The sequence below is a fragment of the Emydura macquarii genome, unplaced genomic scaffold (genome assembly GCF_026122565.2).
Source record: "Emydura macquarii macquarii isolate MOO-44397 ecotype Brisbane River unplaced genomic scaffold, CSIRO-AGI_Emac_v2 contig_2681, whole genome shotgun sequence".
Taxonomy (NCBI): domain Eukaryota; kingdom Metazoa; phylum Chordata; order Testudines; family Chelidae; genus Emydura; species Emydura macquarii.
In genome coordinates this window covers 4,093,589-4,112,661 of record NW_027132818.1, presented here as the reverse complement: position 1 = coordinate 4,112,661, position 19,073 = coordinate 4,093,589, and the positions used below count along the sequence as shown (strand labels likewise).

The following is a 19,073-nucleotide window of genomic DNA, read 5'->3' as shown; positions in this document are numbered from 1 at the left end:
TGAATCAGAGTCCTGGGTCCAGTCCTGTTTCCCACACACTGGACTCATGCAGTCTATAGAACAAAGAGAAGATGTACTTTCTGCATTTGGGAGTTTGCTGTGGGAAAGTAGTAACCTCTGCCCCTCCTTCATTCCCCCCACTTTCCCAAAGACTGGTTCTTCTGAGGGGGCTTTCTTGATTAATGGTCTTATGAGAGGTGGCTCCACTGTCTGAGATCCCAATTTTTAAACGCAGGTGCCTAGAAGATATGTACCATATTTAGACATCTAATCGGCACCTAATGCCTGAAATGGGTATTTAGATTGCTGACCTACAGATGAATGGGTCCAACTTTGACACTCAAGTTATTGGGCCCTGTACTATGTCTCTCCAGCCCCTGTTCCCCTTGCTCCATCTGTCTCCTCCCCTCTGAGTTATGTTTTCTGCTCCTGTTGGGTGTTCCTATTTTCCCCTGAATAGGGAAGAATGTAGTCATGGAAAACTGTTCCTATAAAAATAATGAAACTTTGTTCCATGGCTTTACATGAAATCATGAACTTGATTCTCAGCAGCACTAGTTTTATGCAGTATAGCTCTGTTGAAATCAATAGAGTTAGATTAGCATAACATTGATGTAACAGAAAGAAGACTCACTTCTTTTATGAAGTCACAGGTAAATTTAAATCAGATTTTATCAGGAAAGCAATGAAAATGTTCTGTACTATAAAAAGAGCAGTTTGTTATATAAAAACATAAGAATGGCCATACTGGGCCACACCAATGGTCCATTTAGCCCAGTATCCTGTCTTCCAACAGTGGCCAGTGCCAAAGGTGTCAGAGGGAATGAACAGAACAGTGCAATTATTGAGTGATCCATTCCCTGTTGTTCAATCCCAACTTTTGGCTCTCAGAGGTATAGACACCCAGAGCACAGGATTGTGTCCTTACCATCTTGGATAATAGCCATTGATGGACTTATCCTCCAGGAATTTATCTAATTCTTTTTTAAATCTAGTTATGCTGTTGGCTTTCACAATATGCCCTGGCAATGAGTTCCACAGGTTGACTGTGCATTGTGTGAAGAAATACTTCCATTTGGTTGTTTTAAACCTTCTGCCTCTTAATTTCATGTGTTATATGAAGGCATAAATAACAGTTCCCTATTCACTTTCTCCACATCATTCATGATTTTATAGAGCTCTATCATATCCCCCCTTTAGTCACCTTTTTTCTAAACTGAACAGTCCCAATCCTTTTAATCTCTCTTTATATGGAAGCTGTACCATACCCCCTAATAATTTTTGTTGCCCTTCTCTGTACCTTCTCCATTTCTAATGTATCTTTTTTGAGATGAGGTGACCAGAAATGCATGCAGTATTTGAGGGGGGCAGGTACGTGGATTTATATAGTGGCATTATGATATTTTTTGTCTTATTATCTATCCCTTTCCTAATGATTCCTAATGTTCTGTTAGCTAAATTGACTTTTTTGTCCATTGAGTAGAGGTTTTCAGAGAACTGTCCATGATGACTCCATGATCTTTCTTGTGTGGTAACAGTTACTTTAGACCCCATCATTTTGTATGTATAGTTGGGATTATGTTTTCCAATGTGCATTACTTTGCATTTATCAACATGGAATTTCATCTGCCATTTTGTTGGCCAGTCATGCAGTTTTATGAGATTCCTTGGTATGTAACAGGCATGTAATATGTAACAGACAAAGTTAGAAGCCAATCCTGTCTACTTTCAACCTTTAATAATGGCACTTACAGTTGTACCGACCATCAGTAGATTTATTTTGCAAAGATGTAAAAAGTATATTATAATTTTAAATATTCACTTAATTCCAAAATGCCTTAATATTCTATATTTGCACGTAATGGTCCATGAACTTATCAGTATGGTCTGTAGTAATAACATAACTATTGTGTTGCTGTTATCATTTATAAGCCATCCATACCAACAGTATTGACACACCATATTAGGACTAGAAAAGAACCAGATCCTTCACTAGCGGAGACCCAAACTCTGTCTATTTCCTCATGTGCAGCTTGCTTTGGAGGAATCAGAGCTTCGTAGAACAGTTCCTAGACCATGCATCTGGCCCATCCTGTAATTTTAGAAGAAAATTAATTGAGTTGTGGTTGCACAGTGGAAGCTAGCTACCACAGATAGTTACCATTTACCTGGGCATCAGTTTGGTACATAGTGGCTACTGTTGTTATGGAGGTATGTTGCAGGGCTTTATGATCAACATGGCAAATGCACAAGAGGTCATTACTGGGCTTCCCAAAGTATGCAGAATGTGTAGAGGCTGGGAACCCATGTGTCCATTCTGTCCCTCCACATCAAGCCCATGGATACATCTGACAAAAAGGGCTACCATGGTGATGCCAACTTAGTGGAACATAGAGTATGTCTATACTGGAACTGGTACTCTATTTCCAGATGAGGCAGACATACTTGTACTAGCTCTGATTGAGCTAGCGCATTAAAAACAATAGAAGCTGCAGTGACCTGGGCAGCAGGACAGCTACCCACTGCAAGTACAGTCCCATTCAAGACGCTAGGTACTCAGGCAGCTAGCCCATCCCACTGCAGCTACACTTCTATTTTTAGCATGCTCGCTTGATTAGAACTAAAAGGGGTCTAGCTACCTGAGCTGTAAATTACACCTCCGGCGCCAGTGGAGTCATATCCAGAGTAGCTGGTTTCTAGGAGTGTACACAGGCAGGCCAGACACAGTATGGTATGCAAACATTTGTTATAAAGTCTTGTCTTTTTAAGGGAGCGGACACATCTGTGCTGCTGCTATCCAACAACATTTATATCAATGGAGTCTTCATCCCCACATTGATTCTCTGTGAGCTGGTGAATCCACTGCTGCCCTGAATCAAAAAGCTATCTTCCCAACTCACTGAGATCAACACTCATGATTTTATCATAAGTCTCACAATATTTGGTGTTTTTCTTTAAGCCCTAGCTCCTGGAGTCATGAGAAGCTCAGCTTTTTTTCTTCTTCTTTTTCTTTCTTTTTTTAATGTTTCTAGCCCTCATGGTTGCAGAGAAAAGCTTGAAGACATGACCTGAGTGCACCTTAAAAGCCCTCAAACAGAAGACAAATAAAAAGAATCCAAAATGTTTTATTAATCTCATGTTTTTAAGCCAGTCTCATGATTTTTGAACACTTGGGTTTGGCAGTGCTGCCAGCTACCCAAACCAGGACAATTCAACTACAAAGTTGGTAGGATGGTGCTGTATTATGCATTTTGAAGGCTCAGTGACAAGTGCAGTTTGTCAGGTGACAAAGACAAAGAATCCCTGAAAGTTGCTGAACAAGGATCTTCATTACAATAAGAAAAACAACATAGTCCGAAAAGATTCTCTCTCTGCTTTGCTTTGGAGCTTCTTCCTTGATTCTTCCCTCCTGTCTGGCTTCCTGCTACAGACTTAAAGAAACAGTACTCACATCCTCACACAGGGGGACTGCTGACATGCAGTTACAGTACAGCTGGGAACATGGGTCTCCTAATATCTGCCTGTTGCATTCTGTACAAGTTTGTGGAAGCCTGAGCGAGTATTCAATAAACTACAGAGGCTTTTGGCCTTGCTGCAAATTAGGCACAGATGGACAGACAAACAATGTCACTTGAAGCTGTGACTTTTGTAAATGCTGCCAGTAATAGCTTGGTGAATCAAATCAGAGTTTCTGTGGGCACATGTTTTGCCAGTGCAGAGGAATGAGGTTAGATGATGTTAGGGGAAAAAAGGATTACATGTTGCCAACCGCTGCTATTAAATATAACTATTTCCTTTGGCAGTGGCTTTTTTGTTTTTTATCTTTTATTGTAGATATGCTTTTCTATATTAACTGTATGGAGTAGTGAAGTGATGCTGTATTAAATATACACTAAAGTATGCTTGTTGGACTCAGCACAAATTCTGTAAATCAAATTTATTAAGTAATCTAATATGCAGGCCAGAAACAACCAATAGCCAGTGCAACCTAACAAAACATTATCCAAAAAGTGTACAGACTTTAAGGACAAGAAATGCATGTTCTGTGAATTCCAGTTCTCTTTTTCCTGCTCTGTAGTAGGGTTGGATTGCTATGGAAATGCATTGTTGGGAGCAGATGAGTATGGGATGGGACAACAGTGGTTACAAGGCATTGTTCTGTGAAGGTGAGATGGCATATGCTGAACACATGCAATAGCTTCTTTGAGATAACAATACTTGTAGTCTTTGCCTCGGCATTTGTTCTTTCAGGAGTTCCCGCTGCAATTCCTGCAGACGCATTTCTTGGTGGTGATGGATTTATTCCTTCATTAATTCTTTGTCCTCTTGCCAATATCAAAAAGACTTTCTCTTCTCTGCACATAAACATTCAAGCAGAATCCCCCTGTCATGCCCCTCTGCAGATCAAGAAACAGAACTTTTCTTGTTTTCCCTTTTCCTTCCCCAGAGATGGCACTTGTGATGCCAGATGCCTAGCGCCTCTCCTGCTCTGTGATGGATTTGGTGCAGTAGTGGATGGTCAGCCAGTAGGCTAACTAATGAGCCTGTGCATTAAAGAACATGCTCCAGTCACAGGATTCCAGTCCCACTTTCTTCAGGAGTTTTCTTTTATTTCTTCAAAATAACACAAGTTCAGTGTATCAAACTGTCCTCTTTCCCCCCCTTGACTCAGGTTCCCCCAGAAGATTCTATCTACTCCCCCTGCAGAATTGCCCTCCACAAGCTGTCTGCCTGAGAGTCCAGGTGAGCCACCCTGCTTCTGCAGGCTGTCTGCCTGACACATAAACCAAATCAACGAGAGTCCTGTAGCACTTGAAAGACTAACAAATTTAATTTCTGCAGGCATAAGCTTTCGTGGGCTGAAACCCACTTTCTCAGATGCAAGAAATAGAAATCAGATAGGGGGTATATATATACACATCCAAGGGTAAGGAACAACAATAGGGAGGGTAGTTGTTAGCAAAATCCATTCAGTTAGAGTAGATGAGGCCTATTCACAACCATTGATTAGAAGGTGAGAATGTGTGAACAGTGACAATTACTTCTTGTAATGAGATAACCATTCCAAGTCCCTATTCAGACCCAGTTTGATTGTGTCAAGTTTGCATATGAGTTCCAGCTCTGCAGTTTCTCATTGAAGTCTGTTTTTGAAGTTTTTTTGTAGAAATATGGCAACTTACAAGTCAGCTACAGAGTGTCCTGGGAGACTGAAGTGCTCTCCGATTGCTTTATGGATGTTACCATTTTTTATGTCTGATTCGTGTCCATTTATTCTTTCGCATAGTGACAGTCGGGTTTGGCCAATGTACATGGCAGAAGGGCATTGCTGGCACATGATGGCATATATTACATTAGTAGATGTGCAGGTGAATGAGCTCCTGCTGGTGTGGCTGATGTGATTAGGACCTGTGATGGTGTCACTAGAGTTGATGTGCGGGCAGAGCTGGCAATGGTGTTTGTTGCAGGGATAGGTTCCTGGCTTCCTCAAAACTCATCCCCAAGCACCTCTCCTTTACCTATGCTACACTGATGACATTTTCATCATCTAGACCCACGGGAAAGAGTCCCTTGAAGAATTCCACCAGGATTTCAATAATTTCCACCCCACCATCAACCTCAGCCTGGACCAGTCCACACAAGAAATCCACTTCCTGGACACTACAATCCAAATAAAGGATAGTCACATTAATACCACCCTATACCGAAAACCAACTGATCGCAATACATATCTTCATACCTCCAGATTCCACCCCGGACACATTACACGATTCATTGTCTACGGCCAAGCCTTAAGATACAACCGGATTTGCTCCGATCCCTCAGACAGAGACAAACAGCTACAGGATCTCCATAAAACATTCTTAAAACTATAGTACCCACCTGGGGAGATGAAGAAACAGATTGACAGAGCCAGACTGGTACCCAGAAGTCACCTACTACAGGACAGACCCAACAAAGAAAACAACAGAACCCCACTGGTCACCACCTACAGTCCCCAGCTAAAATCTCTCCAGCACATCATTAAAGATCTACAACCTATCCTAGCAGATGATCCTTCACTCTCTCAAGCCGTGGGAGGCAGACCTATCCTTGCTTACAGACAGCTCCCCAACCTGAAGCAATTACTAACCAGCAGCCGTGCACCGTACAACAAGAACACTAGCCCAGGAACCTATCCCTGCAACAAACCCCATTGCCAGCTCTGCCCGCACATCAACTCTAGTGACACCATCACAGGACCTAATCACATCAGCCAAACCATAAGGAGCTCATTCACCTGCACATCTACTAATGTAATATATGCCATCATGTGCCAGCAATGCCCCTCTGCCATGTACATTGGCCAAACCGGACTGTCACTACGCGAAAGAATAAATGGACACAAATCAGACATAAAAAATGGTAACATCCATAAAGCAGTCGGAGAGCACTTCAGTCCCCCAGGACACTCTGTAGCAGACTTGTAAGTTGCTATACTTCTACAAAAAAACTTCAAAAACAGACTTGAAAGAGAAACTGCAGAGCTGGAACTCATACGCAAACTTGACACAATCAGACTGGGTCTGAATAGGGACTTGGAATGGTTATCTCATTACAAGAAGTAATTGTCACTGTTCACACATTCTCACCTTCTAATCAATGGTTGTGAATAGGCCTCATCTACTCTAACTGAATGGATTTTGCTAACAACTACCCTCCTTATTGTTGTTCCTTATCCTTGGATGTGTATATATATACACCCCCTATCTGATTTCTATTTTTTGCATCTGACGAAGTGGGTTTCAGCCCATGAAAGCTTATGCCTGCAGAAATTAAATTTGTTAGTCTTTCAAGTGCTACAGGACTCTCGTTGTTTTTGCTGTATACAGACTAACACGGCTACCCCTCTGGAACTTTTCATACATAAACCAGATTCTTTTCCCTGACCCAAGGGCTCCCAAAGGAGCCTCCCCACTCCATGTAGGCTCTGCCTCAACTGAGTTTTTGTAAAGACCAGGTGAACTTCAAGCTTTCACCTCATCCTTAACAGCATCAATAGGGAGGTAACTGATTAATCACTGGGCTGGACTTACCTCTTCTTAAGGGGCCAGCCACCCTATAACATGATCACTGAAATGGGAAATGAGAAGGTTAGTAGGTTTAGTAATGGCATATCCAATTCTCGAAATATGATAAAATGTTGAGTTTCAAATTCCAATTCCTTTTTACAAAGCACTCTGTTTTGGGGATTCTAAATTGTAAATACACAAGTCAACACTGTCCCAAAAGGAAAGTGGGACCAAAATCTAGGATGGGGGATGAATGGTGAAATGTAGTTCAAGGAGACTAATGAAGATTACTTATTGCAGGCAAAAAAGAGCCTTGACAGACCCCAAGGGCCCAGTAAAGGGAAGGAAGACCCTGTTCAAGAAAACAGTAGGCAAAACTGATCAGTTTGCTTATTCTCATGGATGATAGAATCATAGAATATTAGAGTTGGAAGGGACCTCAGGAGGTCATCTAGTCCAACCCCCTGCTCAAAGCAGGACTAACCTCAGCTATATCATCCTAGCCAGGGCTTTGTCAAGCCTCAGCTTAAAAACCTCTAAGGATGGAGATTCCACCACCTCCCTAGGTAACCCATTCCAGTGCTTCACCACCCTCCTAGTGAAAAACTTTTTCCTAATGTCCAACCTAGACCTCCCGCCCTGCAACTTGAGACCGTTGCTCCTTGGTCTGTCATCTGCCACCACCGAGAACAGCCTAGCCCCATCCTCCCTGGAACCGCCTTTCAGGTAGTTAAAGGCTGCTATCAAATCCCCCCTCATTCTTCTCTTTTGCAGACTAAACAAGCCCAGTTCCCTCAGCCTCTCCTCATAGCTGAGAACACACTCTGAAGCTGGAGAGGCACAGTGAACATCTGTGGGGATGCCTGGAAATTAACATTTCTCTCAAATTTGAGTGCCAAGCTAGACCACTTAGAGACTATTCCAGAGGCCTGGGGGAAATTATGGCTCATATAAACTTCTCTGCTAAACTGCACATTCTGGTTGGCAGCCAGGGGTTGGGCAAAGCATTATACCTCCCATTTTACCTGTGGTTGATGGAGAGCAGTTTGGTATCAGATAATGAGTCTGATGAATTTTTTAGGATTTTTATTGGGTTTTAGCTGTTAACCCCATCAAAATAAATTAACTCGTCAGAAGAAAAAGCAACACTGGAGAGGAAACTATGAGGGAAGCAGGTTTGAGAGTCAGTAACTGGTTCTAAGTCAGAAATAGCTACGAAGTCTCAGAATGACTGGATAATTTTTAGCTCTCCAAATATATCTTTTGAGTGGGAAGCTGGGGTCTGGAAAGTGAATGCTGCTTTAATTTTTAAACTGGTGTAAACTGGGTAGATTTGAGGAAGCTAAACTTTTCCCTTTAAGGATCATTGTTTAGGGGCTTTCCCACTGAGTACTTTTAAAAAATTGTTTGTTGTGATAAATTTGTTGTGTGCTAGTCACTCTGGTGTATACCAGAGATTGTGTTTTGGCTCACCCTTGCATTCCTGGAATAGAACACCGCAACTTCTATATTTTTGTCTTGTTAAATTTATACTGGTTATTTGGGTGGATATATGGATGGTGCTGTGGCTCACCCACAGAGAAATACAATTAAAACCCCTTTCCTGGAAACATCATCACGGCCATCCACCAATTTAACAGATGGGAAACCTGATTAGACCCACTAGATGCCAGATGGCTTTAGGATAAAATGGGGTGCATATACAGGGGTAGGCCCCTCCTCCCCTGGATGCTCCATTGCCTGTTAGCCAGCTAGAGAGAGATGAGCTGATTGGCACTTGCTTCCTACAATCATTTATTAACTCTCTGGCCTGGGGTTTATCAGGACTGTCATCCAATTTTTAGTTGAACCCACCCCGTCTCACTATATTTGTATAGTATAGAAACTGGGTTTTTAATTTGCTGTGAGTCTGACCAATCACATTGTTTAAGGGGTCAGGAAGGAATTTTTTCCATTGCAGCCAAATTAGCTGAGACCTAATTGGTTTTAGACCTTCTTTATAGCATGATGGAAACACAGTGGGGTTAAATAGGTATAAGATTTAGGAATTTAATGCTCTTAGAATTCCTCTCATTAGTTCATCCCAACGTGCAGTAGGTGTGTGGATAAAAGTGATGTGGGATTTCACTGGTGGACCCAAGGTCTACGGAATAAGGAAGACCTGAAGTAATGGCAGACCAGGGAATCTCTTTGGTACCTTCTGTTCCCTTCATAGGGGCAGAGGTGGATTAAGATTTATTGGAACCCTGAGCACAAAGAACATTTGGGCCCCCCACACCCAGGGGTGCTGGAACCAGTGGGGGGGCAAATGGAGCCATGGCCACCCACTTTGTAACATGGTTATAGTAGCCTCAGGCAGGCATGGGGTGGCAGCGGCAGTGGCTGTGCTTCACGGTGGGGGAGCTATCAGCTAGTGGAAGCACCAGCCTCTTCCTGGCAGGAGGCTAAGGTGGGCCTTAACCCTCCCTCGCCACAGGGACCAGACCCTTGTCCTCCTCTTCTCCTGAGGCCGCGCCCTCTGGCCAGACTAGAATCTGGAGCCAGGCTGTAGTAACAGCCGCCTAGGGAACCCGGGCCACTGTGGGGAGTCCCGGGCACCCCACCTTCCCTGGATGGTGTGCCCCGAGGGCAGGGACATGAGCTGGGGGCTAGTCTTGGACACCCTGGCACCCTGCCCAGGGCAGGTGGAGGGGCCGGGGCTCCCCACAGCAGTCCAGGATCCCTGGGCAGGATCACAGGGAAAAGAGGGAGCTGGTGGCAGGGCCAAAGTTCCAGCACCAGTGACCCCCCCACACACACACACTTCTACAGTCAGAGGTTCCCATGCTCCCAAATTGGCTGAGCGCCTGGGCACAAACCCCACTGGCCTGTGCATTAATCCACCTCTGCAGAGGGGAGAAGGTGAGTGGATTCATCAGAGCAAGGTGAATCCTTGGGGTAGGCAGTGGAAAGTCTACCCTGAGTTATGAGCATATGATAGATGACCTGTAAACCCTGCGATGGACCCTCCTAAAATGCCTGATAGGGCCCCTCACCAATGTTAAATTTTAATATAAGTTGTGGCCTGCCATTTAAAATCTATCCCTGTGTCTGTCCTCGTTCACTTGCATGTCCTGATGAACGAGAAACTTTCTCTCTCCGGGGCTCTGACCTCATCTAAATTCAAAGCTGTTTCTTGAAAACAACTTGATAACAGCAATATTATTATAAATGTCTTAATTTAAACCTTCAGAACCCATGTTGTATTGAAAATGAAAGTATGTACATCCACATTTCTTAAAAACAGCATACGACTTACTATTAATTCACATGGACTGCATCACATCAGCCATTTTTCTTCATTAAGGCACATCTGAAAGAGACTCACTGTTAAGTAAAAACACTTTTGTTCTTTCTTTGTAAGTAGATTTAATCAAAATTGTGCTTTGTACTTTAGCTACAGCAAAAGATTTGAGTCAGAAGAAGGAAAAACCCAAGTACCAGTGCTCTGCCATTCCTACCAAAGTCACTGAAAGCATATTCTTCCCAAAATAGAAGAGTCCAAATAGAGTTATGAGGGATAGAAATAGATTTGCTTTTATTTCAGGGGGCAATTGGACTCTCCTTAGCTGGACAGTAGAAGAATTATTTTAAAGTGTTTCCTTTTGATTTAAACAGGTGGCTTAATCATGCTACATGGAGTTCATGTGCAGTTGGTTGATTGATTCATGGCTATCAATTTAAAAATATTTACATTTCCTACAAGTATTATGGACAAAGTGTGAAGGTCATCTCTGATGTCTAAATTAAGTTTAAAACATTTTTTTTTGGAAGGAACAATACCCACCAACCCCCCCACCCTCCCCCCAAATCGTACTTTTAACACATTAGTTGTAATTCATGAGAGGTGTCCCAAGATGCTGTATTTACAATAGTGGGTTTCCAAAGTTTACTTTCTTCTTTTAAAAACAACTTGTGTACTAATATAGGGATTGCATACAATGAAGTCAGTGGCAAAACTCCCATTAATTTCAATGGTGGACAATTGTCTGAATACTCTTGAAGTGCTTTCATTGTCCTCCTAGTTTTGCACTTCTACAACATCTTCCATCACAGGAATGCAAAACATTTTACAAATATCAATGAATTAAGCCTCACTGTATGCCTTAGGTAAGTACTGTCTGTTTCCTTTTGCAGGTGTGGAAACTGAGATGCAGAGAGAGAGATTTGCCCAAGGTCACACCCAAAGGCTGTGGCAGAGCTAGGGTAGAGCCTAGGGTTGAAATCCTGGCTTCCTTTAAGTCAGTCACAAAACTCTGCCCCACAAAGTGGCATGCTGGATTGGGGGAGGAGGAGGAAAGCATGTATATGAAAACAAAACTATTTAGCCATGCTTCTTCTGTATTCCCTTTTCTAGTCTTGTAGATGTTTGTTTGAATTGGAGCTCTTCCCAAAATCAACTCGGATTCATTTTCTGCTTGATTCTGCAGTGAAATTATAAATACTATGTTTTATATTGCAGTGTGTGTGATGCCCCAAATTTAGCATTATGACTTCACTGTATCTGACAAAGATGTTGTATAAGGGAGAATATCCTTCTTTGGACACACATTTCACTGATGGCTTGCAAAGGTGGCAAGGAAAATTATGAAAATAATTGAAAGGTCAAAAGGTTTATATTTACATGTGATAGATGGGAATGTCCTTCAGTAATAATATGTGGTCTGGTTCTGCATTCCTTGTCGTAAATAGATGTTTTCCCTGAATAAGGACTACAGGATTGGAACCGTAGATCATATCATGATTTTTAAATAGTCAAGATTTTACTTCTAATGTTTCAATCACATGCAGAAGCATTAGATTATTTTTTTCTTCTGTTTATGAAGCCTCTGCCTCCTTGCCATGACTCTAAGGAATCTATGGAGGTGTTCAAACAGCACTGCCAAATAGCAGAAGAATATCATGAGGTCAAAAAGGAAATTGCACTGCTGGAAGAAAGAAAGTAAGTAACTTTTTCCAATGAAACCTCAGTATTTACTTACACATTCAAAAGAAAAGAAGTGTAATTTGCCTGAAGAAAAACTTTCATAATTTTAAAATTACTATAGAACCATTCACATGGAATATTATTTGCAGGTTAGTGAAGAAGTGGAAAATACTGCCAGATATTAAAGAAAAATAGTATTTTTGTTTGAGTATAGAGACTAAAAGAGTAAAAGTTTGAGTAAGGAAGCTAACTTTCAAGGTCTTGATCTGTAAAAACCCTTCATAATCTAGGCCAGAAGATCTGTGTGACCATCTTCCTCTGCCTGGGATAGATGGAATTGGACAGAGCCAGCTGGCTCTCTGTCCTAAGCTTCCGCCATGACCAGGACAAGCGCAGAGCTTTAACTGTCCAGGGCTCTCAGTTGCACAACTGTTCACTGAAGACATCCACCAGAATCCCTTTATTGGCTGCTTTTGGGACACTATTTGGCCTTATTCACACAAACTTGCACCGGTTTAGTTAATCTAGTGCAATCCCCTGCATAGACATCCTCCTTTCAGTTTTAAGAATGATTTAGTTCAGTTTAGCTTAAATGTGTTTTTAATCAATTTTAGTTAAACCTGTGCAGACACTGTGTGGACCCTCTGACTTTTGGTTTAAAATCACACCTTAAGTTAGACTAGTGCAACCCTGCATATAGACAAGCCCTCTGGATCACCCATTTATTTTGGCAGATCTACCTTTGACCATTTTGGGGCCCCTCTATGTCCAATTGTTTTATGTTTTGTTTCATAATCCCTCTTCTTCCTTTTCTGTTTTCCTTTTGCCGGGCAGGGTGGTTTGCCTGAGTTACATTAAGTTGATCGTTTGCATTGTCTTTCTGGCCTGGTGCTGGCTGATGAGCACAATTAAAATATAAACAGGGTAAACAAAATTTTTGACACTAATTGGATTCTTCCAATGTATAGTTAATGTTAAATCAAATGCAGATGTTGACAGCCAAAATGACTCAGCATTTTCAGCAAAGTGCAAAGGAGTGAGAATAATTCAGTTGAAAAGAATGCTCTGAATAGATCCTCAGTCTACTTTCTTTCCATTTCTGTTGTATGGCATTTTAACAAAAGATCAGCCGTCCCACAGAAAAAGCCTATTATGTTGTAGCCGTGTTTCACAAAGCCTTGGATTGGAGTGGAGTGGCCAGACAGGTAAAAAGCTAATTCAAGAGAAACATCCTTTTTTGACAAACCATTAATTCTGATGCTACAGGACTTTGGATTTTCCCCAATGCAACAAAAGCATAATTTTCTGCCTCAGATACCCCAACTTAGGAATTACCTTCTTATGACCTCAAAAGGAGAGTATGATCAGAGACCCAAGTATAAAAACGTTAAGATTTTAAGTCTGCAAAACTGGGTCCAGATGGGTGAACACCTGCCCTTCTTGCAGAATCCCACTGAAGTCCGTAAGAGCTTGTAAGGATGCAGGCATCTGCCATCAAAGGGACAATTGTGGGGCTGGGGCCTTAGTTATTACCTGAGCAAACTTCTTACTAGCAAGGATTTTTCTATTAGTTCCAATGATTTTTGCAGCAATTTCTTACTTTCCCCACTCTGCATTAAGACAGACAGGTATTTCACTGGCTGACAGATATGGCTGTTGGCTGAGGCCAGCTGAAAGAACTATGATATTAAAGATACGCTTTATAATGTGACCCTTTATGCACTGTTAGAGTCCATAGTTTGATCTTGAAGGATTGTTTTTAGGACAAATTATAGTCTCTGTTTCCAGAGAAATTGGTGTTTGTATTTGGGTGAGGTAGGGATTGTTTGGCATTTGTATTTGGTCAGGATGTGCCACCAACATGAGTATATCTAGAGTATATGTGACAATCAGGATAGGAAAAGCCATATTCTTTGCATTAAAAGTGGAGGATGGATCAAATGGCATGGAAAACCCAACAAATCTTGCCATGATTTAAAAGATTATTGAATTTGGGATCATAACAGACAGGATTTTCAATCCTGTGACAGACAGATTCAAAAACTGGCCACCTAAATTGCACAAGCATATCCTGCCTCTGGAAGAGCAAATTCAAATATGCATGTGTAAAATAAGTGTCTGCATGTCCAAATGTATGGTTGTATGTGCAAATTTGAATGTATTCATTGAATTGAGATTTGGGCCACCAGTTGTGAAGGTTTGGCACAGAAGTTGAATAGAATCGATTTATCCTGAGTATATCTAAAACAAGAAGAATAATTCAAAGTTAAAATTAATAACATAATATGTAAGTGCTAACAATGTATTTTTGTAACTTTAGATGGGAAGAAATTGAGATTATTTATCTGTTCCACTTCCGATATTATTCCGTCCAAAATTTTCAAACTTGGTTGCCTAAAGTAAACTACATATATCTATATTTAGCACCCATTGTATTTCAATAGGAGCCATGGAAGCTTGGCACCAATCTAAGTCACAGACTTACATACCAAATTATGGATTTAAGTGCCTAAATTTAGGCACTCAGGCTTGAAAAGGCTGGCCTTATTTTATTTTATTTTTACAGAAAGCTGATATTAAGGCTTTATTACAAGTGATAAATTCCTGAATTAGCTACACATATTTTCAAGCAAAATACATTTGAGCCCTTGAGGATTTTCTTTATAAAAAATATTGATGATAGAATGATAGAATGAAATTTGTCTTTTGGATGCAGAGGTATGTATATACATATACTAAGACAATAGGCACATAAGAAATGTTTAGTTGTTCCTGGAGAATGTTGAATACATATACAAAATTATTTAATCCAAGCAAGAGTGGGTGTGTAATTTTTTTCTGGACTATTCTTATATGCCTCCTAATAATATATAGATGCCTGGATTCCATGGTGGTGGGTGCATTAGAAATGCCTAGCACCTTTTACCAGTTCTCAATTCACTTAATCTAAAAAAGAAGAAGAAAAAAATATTTTTGGCCTATTGACTGATTTTTGGATAGTACAATACTGTTCTAGACAGAAACAGTTTGGAAGTTACAAAGAGCATGATATAAGTGGGGGTATTTGCTGACATTCAATAGATTGGAGTGGATCACACTGGCTGGGATGAAATGGCATATTAAATATTCCATTAGTTAGAGGAAAGGGGTGTTTTGTCTCTTCTAAAATAAGTGAGGTGGAGTGAGAGATCTCAAAAGTATTTATAATTTAATTGACAGAACTTCAAAAATGGAGTTTTTTCTGAGCTTTCTGAAATGTCACCATTTTAGGGACTACTGCAGATGTCCTGACTTTATTACAAAGCATTATGAAATTTTAACCTAAATTTATGGAAATGTGGAGTCATAATAGTGTAGTATGCAAGATAAATATAATCCTTTCTTGTAAATATTAAATACAATAAACTGATAAATACACACATGATTTATCCCTTATATTTTGAACAAATAGTAACTTGTTCAATATTCGTCTTCCATCGGCATTCAGCTCACATTTTTACTGAAAGCACAGACAGCTTACGTTAGATGGCTGCCCTGCCAGCATTCTTAACTTCCTCTCCATAGATTAGCTCACCTGTGGAATGCAAAGGTCAGACACCACCTGGCAACACATAATGACAGGAAGCCTGATGATACAAAACTCTGTTCAAAATATTGAACAAGATGATAGTCTGCTGTAAACAGAATATTCCACATTGTGACTTCTAAAAAATATTCGCAGACCAGTAAAGATCATGTGGTAAATTAGCGCTATTGTACAGATTGAAGTTTATTAAGAAGGGGACTTAATCACAATCATAAGCATAAATAAATATCAGTGCCACAAGCACATTTGAATAACTACAGCTGAAAATGTTTATTTTATAAAATGCTTCTACGTAACTTTGTTTAAATACCAAGGTGACAGGCACTTTAGAAATATGGTAGATAAATCATGTGTAATTTGTCTCCCTTGCCTTCTCTTCTTTCCAAATACCTAGAGCAAAGGCAGGACACATAATGGTCTTGGTTTGCACATTTATCCTGCATGCTAGCCCACCAGCCGGTGCTAAGAAGTTTAATGTGTGTCTCTTTTAGCCCCTCCTGTGTGCTCAGTGGCCCTCTCCTGGCTGCCTTCTCTTCCTGCCCTCAGAATTTCTTCCTTTGCAATGTGCTTCTCACTACAGAATGCAGGGGGAGGCAGGAGCACAAAACTAGCAAGGGAGATGGTGAATTGGACTAACACTGACTGCTGTATTCCACAGCAGGAGCCTTTTCGCCCCATTTTCTTGGTGGGCAAGGCAGATAGTAAAAGAACACAACCTGGTAGATGTGGCAGAGAGGAAGACGGTTACCTCATGGGGAAGAGGGAGTGAAACAGATGGATAGGACTAAGGGATCCAAAAATGACAATTATAGGGCAGAACAAAGGGCAAGACTACTGGGAGAATATGGTGTAAATGGGCATGGCTCGGACTTCATTGCAATTCTGCCCATTTACACCAGAAGATAATTTGGTTCCATATGTCGGTTAAGGGACAAGATCAACCTTAAATGGAACAAGAGATAGAAAAGGAAGAAAGGGGTATGGAGGCAAGAATACACCACACTTAGATCAGTGACTTTAATTTAATTTATGTTCCTGTAACTTATTATATTTCCATGACAGATGTGCTAGAGCTCTAATTTTGGGTGAAATGGATAGGATGGCTGGTTATTATGGGCACTTATTATATTACTATTACTAGCTAATGACCCTGGATTATGTAGTTCAATATTAGAGTTGTCTTAGTTGCTAGCTACATTTTGTATTATTAGCTCTGGCTGATTTTATCTTTTTCCTCCCCCGCAAAATTCTAATATATCTCTGGAGGAAATGTTATGTGACCAGCACCTACTCTAGGATCGCTCCTTTTCTGTGCCATGGATACCTTTTCACTTCCTTTCCTCTATATGTGTATTGTAGTAAACACCTAGTTGAGGCCATTCTTACCTTTTTTAGGCCCTGCCTTATACATTAGTTCACTCTCTTCTTTTTCTTCTCCCCTCCCCACACATCAAAAAAAAAAAAAAAAAAAGGCTGTTTGCTTACACAAACCTTTTGAACTGGAGATGGGGGATTTCCATGCTTCTAGCCATCCTTGCCATAGAGATTTATTACTGGCACATTAAGATAACTTTGGAGACACAACACTTAACTATTTTCAAACCCAGTTTGCCTGGGGAACATAGGAATTCCTGTACTGGATCACTCTAGTAGTCCATGGAATCCAGTTTTCTGGCTAGTACCAGATGCTTCAGAGGAAGAAACTCTGCAGGCAGGTATTTATGGGATAATCAACCCTTACAGAAAGTTTCCTCCTAGTTTCCCATAGTTAGAGGTTGGTTTATGCTCCAAAGCATCAGGGTTTTTATTCCTCCCACAGCTCTTGATTGTTTTTTAAAAATTTACTAGTATAAGTTCTGCATATTCTTATTAGCCATGTAAGGGTTTGCCTACACTGCAGTAAAACACCTGCAGCCGGCCCATGTGAGCTGACTCAGACTCACATGGCTTGGGCTGCGGGGCTATGAAATTACAATGTAGACATTAGGACTGGATTCCAAGTTCTGGGACCCACCCCCATGTGGAGTCTGAACATCTGCACTGCAATTTTATAGCCTCTCAGCCTGAGTTAGCTGACACAGGCCAAGTGCAGATGTTTTATTGCAGTGTGGAGATACCCTAAATGTCCCATCCTCTTAGCCTCAGTGATGGCAATGAGTTCCACAAGCTAACGTTTTAACTTTTTAAAAAACTTAAAAAAAAAACCAAAAAAAACCCCACACATCTCCTTTCATTAGTTTTGAATGTCACCTGTCAATTTCATTGAATGTTCTCTTACTCTTGTAATACAAGACAGGGAGAATAGAAGCTCCTGAACTATCTTTTCTATGCTGTTCTTTATTTTACATACTTTTATCATGGCCCCACTTATTCATCCCCTTTAATATAAAGAGTCCCAAACTTTTCAATCTTTCCTCATTAGAAAGTTTTCTCATGCCCCTAATCATTCCTGTCACTCATCTCTGAAACCCCTCAGACTTCAATCTCCTTTTTATGGCGAGGTGACAGTGTTTCAGGTGAGGCCACACCGTTGATTGATACAATAACAATATACTTTCCATATTCATTTCCATCCTGTTCCTTATGCATCCTAACATCTTGTTTGCTTTTTGACTGCTGTTGCACATTGAGCAGAGGACTTAATTGAAATGCCTTCAGGGATACCTGTGGATATTCCTAAAAGAGCTGTGTAACCCAAACCAATCAACCTCCTAGTCTGCAGATTGCTCAATTTACCCATTTTAGGCCTTATTCTCTGCTGACTTGCACCTTGTGTGGTTATTTGCACTTGTGCAAAATGGCTGTAAAACACTACCAAATCAGCGTGGTATGCAGGCTTCATTTAATCCCAAAATACACTTCAACCTGTCCTGCCATGCTGATCAGTGCTCACTATCACTTCAGATGTGCTAGGACTACACCTCTGAAGCGTGCTGTAAGTTGTACTCCCACAGGTTCTATCTATATTGTTTAAAAATCAGTTAGCCTTCCCCTCCACCCCCAAAGTACAAGCCTATGCAGGTGTAGAATTTGTCTCCCTCTTCCCCCCCACGGTCCCACTGGCCTGACTGGAGCTGCCCCCCTAAATATAGAAGTTAAACTATGCCTGTGGGTGAGAGCAGCCCCAAAATGTTGAATGAGAAGGTGGGGCTATGACTTTGCCACCAGATGTGCATGTTACATCTTCCTAAAGTGTAGCCCATGCCCCTGTAGATCACATGCCCAGAGGAATAATCCTTTCTCGTTCTCACACAGGGGGAAAAATGACTGAGTACGCCTCCTGGGATGGGGCAATGCCTACATGGTACATACTACCCCTAAATATGTTTTGGGTTTTTTTTAATTTGTTAGAAGTGAGCTAGCAGAATTTGCTTGTATTTGTTTATTCAGAATGAATTAAATAAAAAAGCACCTCCGCTCTCCACAAAAAGAGCCTTTACTGTGCAACACCAGGGGGAATGAAAATCATTTC

The 19,073-nt window shown here is 41.0% G+C and overlaps 1 protein-coding gene across 6 annotated transcripts in view; it reads left to right on the top strand.

Moving 5' to 3' along the window:
* MAP3K7CL (MAP3K7 C-terminal like) overlaps positions 1-19,073 on the top strand; it is a 42,845-nt gene that overhangs the window by 16,630 nt on the left and 7,142 nt on the right. For 5 of the 6 annotated variants that reach the window (XM_067565654.1, XM_067565653.1, XM_067565656.1 and 2 more), the window contains one exon: positions 11,915-12,030. In XM_067565654.1, coding sequence (XP_067421755.1) covers positions 11,915-12,030 — 116 coding nt within the window. Of the gene's footprint in view, positions 1-11,914; positions 12,031-12,305; positions 12,430-19,073 lie in introns of those variants that run through there. The other variant, XM_067565657.1, reaches the window with a different exon arrangement.